Source organism: Olea europaea, chromosome 7, assembly GCF_002742605.1.
Source record: "Olea europaea var. sylvestris chromosome 7, O_europaea_v1, whole genome shotgun sequence".
In the NCBI taxonomy this organism is placed as follows: Eukaryota; Viridiplantae; Streptophyta; class Magnoliopsida; order Lamiales; family Oleaceae; genus Olea; species Olea europaea.
Window position 1 is genome coordinate 9952797 of NC_036243.1, and position 7242 is coordinate 9960038.

Below are 7242 nucleotides of genomic sequence, written 5' to 3' on the forward strand. Positions count from 1 at the left end.
GTGATTTGCTCAAGGTTTTTGATATTGATTACAGCCATGAAGTATGAAATTTCGTCCTTGAATCGCAATAAAAGATTCTCGCAGCGGCAAGTGAAGATGCGAGCTGTACAAACGCAGATGAATTTGAATGATGCATTGTTGGAAATTGAAAATATGCTAACAACTTGGACGACGAATGGGAAACAATGGAAGGATCGGAAGACGCTTTTACATATCATCTTTATCTCTTTAACAATATTCTTCAAAACATTTTAGAAGAGAAAATGGCACCTGCGTTATAGTTGAAGTTGGAACAATTGTGCATGACTAAAAGTCTGACAAATAAATTACATCTGAAACAGAGGTTATATTCTTATCGCATGGTAGAGGCGGATCTTTAGAAGATCATTTGGCTATGTTCCAGGAGATCATCGTTGATTTGAAAACTTTATAGATAAAGTATGATGAAAATTTTTTGGCCTTAATCCTTTGTGTTACCTTCCTTTTTTTTTTTTTTATTACTTCATTTAAAGACACGATCTTATATAGTTGTAACGCTCCCACCATTGAAAATGCGTAACGCCTTGTTTTTAAAAGAGAAGATGAAGCATTCAGTTTGATCTGAGGCCGAAGATGGAGAATGTCTTCTTGTTTCTGGTAATCAGTGAAGGGTAAGTCGAGATCAAATTTCAGTAATCGGATTTTTTATTACTGCAATAAAAAATGACACAGCAAGAGAAATTGCGACAAATTACAGAGCAAAGGTAATTTGACTGCAAATCATGGGAAACAATCAAATGCTTCAGATGAGACCAATATAGTTGAGAACAATTTGAGTGATGAAGATATTTTGACAATTTCTGACATGGAATTCAAACCTGATGATGGGTGGATTTCGAATACCCCTTTTGTGTTTCATATGCACTCCAATCTGGATTTGTTTGAAACATATGAAACGGTGACGCAATGTGTCGTTGTCATAGATAACAATGAACCTTATCGGGTAGCTGTATTGGCAAAGTCAGATTGTGTCAAGGTGGAGATCATTGAATTTTTTAATCCAAATTAGGTTGGATTTTTTAGAAAAAATTTTTTCCTTTGTTCCACATGATTTTTATCTTGTTTCCATCTTTTTAGTATTTCTAGATTTGGCATGCATCCTTATAAATATTAGACTCTTTTAACAAATTTTGTATTATTAAAATATAAAATAATTGTACACACAGTTATTGTATTTATTTTTTTCATATTAGTCAAATGAAGAAATACTTCATTCCTTTACCAATTAATTATTTGCCTATTAGCTTGTTGTTTGTTTACGACTATATATCTCATATCGTGTCATATACATTACTTCGATCTATTTTGTTTCCCAACAAATAGAGGGGTTTCTCTCCCCTAGTTTGCTACCAAAAATGGTAGTCTGGTTAATTGATAATGGCGTGATGGAGGTATAGTGGTGGTGAGGACACGATAGTCAATGTTGGAGGGGTGGTGGCAGTGTCTGTGTTAGTTTTTGACCATCGAAGTAGTATTTTGTCATAAATTATCGTATTTCTCAAGTTTTGATTGAGCAAATAATAATAATGTTCCATGATCATACAAATTGTTATAAATTGTATGCATTAAATATGGAAAGATACAAATATAACTTGATCAAAACTAATCGCTGGCCATGGGTAAATAATTTGGGTTATTATTTTTGGGATTTCGAAACATATATTAATTCATATTTTTAAAGTCATCAAGGAGAAGGCTAAGAGGTTAAAGTTAAAATTCTGAAAATTGATAGGATTGATAGCTACACTTCAAGGATCACTTCATGTGTTGAATGCTTCCTCCTTTTTAGATTTAAGTGGCACTTCCAGGTTTCTTTTTTGGAGATCCAAATACATCCTTTGTTTGGACTTTAAATTTACAAAGAAAATAATTGCGGGGAGAAAGAAGATGACTATTTTCTTTTTCTTTTTTTTTTTTGCTTCATTAAAAACATTTCATTAAGAATAATGAAGTCGTTATTTGCCAATTTTATTTTTTGAATATGCTAGTCAAGTGGATTGACTAACCGAAAAATAGATGAGAACTATAATTTGGATGAATGAAGCTAATTTTTCATGGGTTGTGGAAATGGTTGTCCTAAAAAAAAGTCAGGGATGAATACAAACGACATGAAAAGTTTGGGACATAAGATATTATTTACCAAAAAAAAAAGGACTTTGAAATTACCTATCGATAACTTAAAAAAATAATAATAAAATTTCATTGGTGATATTGATAGATTTCCCACGACGATCAACAATCGAAACACAGTCGACGGTTACCAACAACATCACCAATAACATTATTGTCGACAACCCTAAACACAAAAGTATCGATTATTATTATCAATACCGTTATCAATAATACAAGTTTGGATGTATTATTGACAATTTCCAAATTCATGCATTCTACGACTGGATAGTGATCATTCTGTATCATTTCAAGTTTGCTGCACACATTATTTTAAACATTAAACCGATTTGGTTGATTGGCTCGAAAATTTAAAACATGTATAAATCGGTTTGCAATTTGCAAATATATCAAACTACAAAAATAAATAACCATGTTTCCTCTATAGTAATTTAGCCTAATAAAATAAGCTATCGGACGAATGTATATAGCCCACAAATAATTAATGCATTCAATTATTTAGCAGTGGAGCGTTGGAAATAATATTTGATTTATGGACCACAAAGAGTTGGCTTTATTTAATCATTACTTTGTTGGCACTTGCTCCTGTCCTCGTCAAGCACTACATTAATACTAATGAGAGATTTCAAGGAAATTTCTGAAAACGTTGTCTCTACTGTACACAAATGCCGGTGATGTCAATTGGGACAGCAGGCCACGACAGAATATGGATGGTAATTATTAAGCCTTGTTTGGCTCACATTATTTTTTTTTAATAAATTTTTTATTAGTGTGTTGATGAAAAATATATAGTTAAAAAATAAGAAAAAATTTTGAATTTATGTGTAATATAATTTTATTGAAAAATGTGTGGTGAAAATAATGTCAAATCATTATTTAAGAATGTATTTTTTTTTTAAAATGTTGCTCAAATATAAATGATCGACTCTAAAATTTTGAAATTCTATTTTTATTTTTCATCGGATAATTTTAAAAATAAATCCATAACCTTTTTAATATCATGTTAAACCGCCTATTAAAAGTTCAAACTGTTAGAGACAGAAGTCTTTATTTATTCACATTTCTTACATTAACCAAAACACGCACTAAGGAAGAACATTTTGTATATTAGCAAATTAGTAGGTCTAATATTAAAGATTTCAAGTTACATCTTACTAACAAATTTTGTGATCCATTGTAATAAGGGTATCACGTGCATCAGCATATGTACAAATAAATTTTCAATTAGTATAATAAGATAATAATATTAATACTAATCTATAAAGTATTTTAATAGATTTTTATAAAAATTGATTAAAATATTGTGAATAGAGGTGGCGATCGAGCATCGATTCGACCGCTCGGCTAGTAAAAAGGTGACTCGTGGGGCAAGCCTGAGCCCGAGACGAGTAGGCCGACTCGCCCACAAGGCTTGTGGGCAAGCTCGTGACTTGTGATGAACAATGACCAAAATGGCCACTTTTTTAAAAGAAGTGATGTTTTCGTCATATTTAAAAATAACGTATTAATTTTAGAAGTAATTTTTAACTTTTCAAAAATCCTATCAAAAGGACCCTTAATAATCTTTTGAACTTTGAAGTGATATTACAGAAAAACAAATATAAGAACAAGATTAAAATGAAAACTTATCACCATATATAGACTAACATCTTAACCGTAGTACTAAAAGATAACCACTTCAATACACCTTACATAATTCTTATTACAAGAATTTTATTATCGCTTCCATACCAAAATTGGTATCAAAGCAAGGAAATTGCCTTAATCTGATGGTTACGATGGTCTGATGGTAGTCGAATCGTCGACGACGAATGGAGGCTCGACAAACTCAAACAATGAATCGAGGGGATCAACGAAACCCTTCATAACATCGCGCATTTGTGAACGTTTTAAAATTCTTATTACAAGAATTTTATTGTCATTTTCGCAACAAAATTGGTATCGAAGTAAGGAAATTGTCTTAATCTGATGGTTGACGATGATCCTGGTGATAGTTGAATCATCAATGATGAACGTAGGCTCGACAGACTCGAATAACGAATCGAGAAAATCGACAAAACCCTTCATAACATCACGCAAATGCTGACTGCATTGAGTTTTGAAAGGAATCGTGAGCCCATGAAGAAACAAGCTGATAAGAATTTACAAACTTTAACTACTATGAATGTTGGTTGTTTCAACAATCTTAAAACACGGCAAAGGATGGCCAGAGAGTTTCCTCGAGTCCCAGCTAAATTTTGATACACGCAAGTTATTAAGAATTCTACGAAGATTTAAGAAGAAGATATAAAAGAGTCCAATTTAAAGTGCAAGAAGATTTTTAGAACACGATGCACCATCAACAATGAAGTATGCAAGGTGATAATAAATCAGAAAGTAGTCAGACTTGGTATCCAAAGCATTGGTGAAAAGCTTTAAATTTGAAGACCTAAAAGTATTCATTTTCCTGTCAAGTTTCACATGTTAAGTTTTCATTTTAATCTTCAATCAACTTTTCCAATTGACGTCGGCATTCAGACATGAAATCTAGTACCTTAACCATAGTACTAAAAGCAAAAGCAAATAAAAGAAAAAAAAAATAAAAATAGAAAAGCAATTTCACATAAGCTTGAGCAAACACCATACAATGTTAACAATCAGACAAAAAGTCAACAAACCCTAAGAAATCCAAGTCATTTTCCCACTTTGGTCATGTTTAAAAATTACGTAGTTGTTGGGGTGGGGTTTGCAAATTATATCACTTCATAATATCAATGGTTGGTCGGTCTTCGGTTACTTACTTATAATTAATTATTATTTTTTGCTTTTGCTTAAACAGATTAATTTTGAAACACTTTTTTGCTTCCTCAACTTGGAGATTGACGCACTGAACAAGCAACCACTTGTGCCCATTGCCTCAACCTTGTCTTCACCGTCTGTGGATTATCCCCTATGAAAGAAAGGTCATATAATTAAATTATAACTCGTTCAAGAACACCAAGCTTAATCGATATAGAACCGATCGACTTTTCGTATAAAGAAAAAGGAGGTCGGGTGAATATCGGATCGATCTGACAGTTCTTTAAAACATTCTTGATTTCTTGTAGTACTATGTTAATAGAACAAGATCGAAAGTCGAGGTTATGGATCATATTTAGGAGGATAAACCCCTAGAGAGAAAATTTGTGAAAATATAAAGAAGAAGAAAGGAAGTCCTTTATTTACCGGCGCCGAATATGGTGTGGGGGCTTCCAAGTGGAGATGACGTATCGCACTCGGAGGTGGCGGATGAAAGTGGCGGCGGAGGCTTTGAAATAGTATCGTTGTAATGTTTGTTCACTGAATAGTAAAGGCCATAAGCCGGAAAAGTATCGGACAGCCGCTTGTCCATTTCGGGAGAGTCAAATCCGAATCCCAGCTCTATGCATGCCTTCAGTTCATCTAAATCTTCGTCGGTGACACTCTTGCTCCGCCTGTTACGTCGGTCCTTACGCCGCAGCCACGCCTCGTCGCGGTAGGAGTCGGGGGACCAAGAATTCTGTTTGCAAAGAGAGGAAGCTACATGAGGCGGCGGCGGGGAGGAGGGTGGATGCTGTGACGGCTGAGGTGGTAGAGGTGGGGTGGTGGGGTTTGACATGGAGGTAGTGGTGGAGCACCGCGGGCCGCCCAACCCCTACGGCGGGGAGATAGGGAGGCCGTCGGAAAGCTCTACTGCTCGAAGTTTTTGTTTTTGTCAAATTGAAGGTGTGAAGGCTGGGTGGGTGGGTTATATGTTGTTTTTGTTCTTCTTACTGGGCTTTGATTGGTACTGCCAGGATGTGGGGCCTGCAAGCTAAGCATTGTTTGGCAACCGTCATCGTAACCTGTCATTTAATTTTATTTTAATTTTTAATTTCTTTTTAATTTTTTTTGGGGGGAAATCCTTACCATGAAAATGTGAAGATTTTAGAGAAGAAAATATACCTTTCATGATAATAAAATTTTATTAATTATATTATTTGATCTTCTCCCTCACCGTTTACCAAATACATATGTTCAATGTTCAACTTTTGATTTATACATGTTAAAATATTATTATTCGCTAATTGAAAATAACAAAAGTTCTTAAGAACAAAAGATTCAATAATTTAGAAAAAAAAAATAAAAATTAATTTAATCATATTTTTGTGACAATTCCAGCGCATTTTATTTAATCCTTGAGCTAATCTTACGAACATGTAGACAGATGAGAATCCACTATAATCATATTTCTGAAGAATCTTTCGTATAGCTCAATAACTTATTGATGTAACTTATTGATGTAATCTAAATGCATATGGAGGCGCAAATTTAATTCAATTTAGTTGCTTATTTAATTTATTTTTAGTATTTTTATTTCTTTTTTATTAGTATTTTATTTAGAGGCAATTAAGCTTCCATTTGATCTAGAAAAAAATATAGATTTTTGATAAATTTTGATTAAACCCAAAAAAAATAAAAAAAATTGATGGAATGTGTGAGGAAATCCAACAAAATGTATGATTAAATTAAGAGGTCATTAGCACAACATGTCTTTACATTTTAATGCTATTGTGCAAAACGTTCTTACATTTCATTTTTTTGGTATTTTCACCTTTCATTACGAAAATATCATTTTTCATCCAATTTCTCGATAAAAAATGTAAAATGACAAATATACTATCATATTTAAATAAAAAAATAAAAGAAAAATTAAAAATAAATTGAAATTATACTCCCAAACTTCTTAAAAAACTACGAATGAGTTCAAATAAATTATTAAAAGAATAATTAGCACAAAATGTCCTTATCTTTCAATATTGTAGTGCAAAATGTCCATATGTTTCATTTTTTTGGCATTTTTACCCTTAGTTTTATATTACATTATGAAAATCATTATTTTCTTCCATTTTCTCAATAAAAAATATGTATAATAACGAATATGCCCTCCTTAATTTTTTTTATTTTTCTTTTCTTTATTTGGATTTTTTAAAGGACATTTCACTTAACATGCTTGTTTGATAAAACTTTTTGAAATTTTACCGATTATTCAACAGGTCAAACTTCAATTTTAATCAAACATTTCATTAGACTCAC

General features: G+C 32.4%; 1 protein-coding gene across 1 annotated transcript; it reads right to left on the minus strand.

Annotated features, from left to right (window-relative positions):
- Positions 1 to 4746: 4746 nt before the first annotated feature.
- On the minus strand, positions 4747 to 5902 carry LOC111396936. Its single transcript, XM_023023555.1, has 2 exons — positions 5374 to 5902; positions 4747 to 5098 (listed from the first exon to the last, which is right to left on the minus strand). Exons 1-2 carry the CDS (start codon positions 5783 to 5785, stop codon positions 5016 to 5018), a joined length of 495 nt encoding a protein of 164 aa, XP_022879323.1. The 5' UTR covers positions 5786 to 5902; the 3' UTR covers positions 4747 to 5015.
- Positions 5903 to 7242: the final 1340 nt, after the last annotated feature.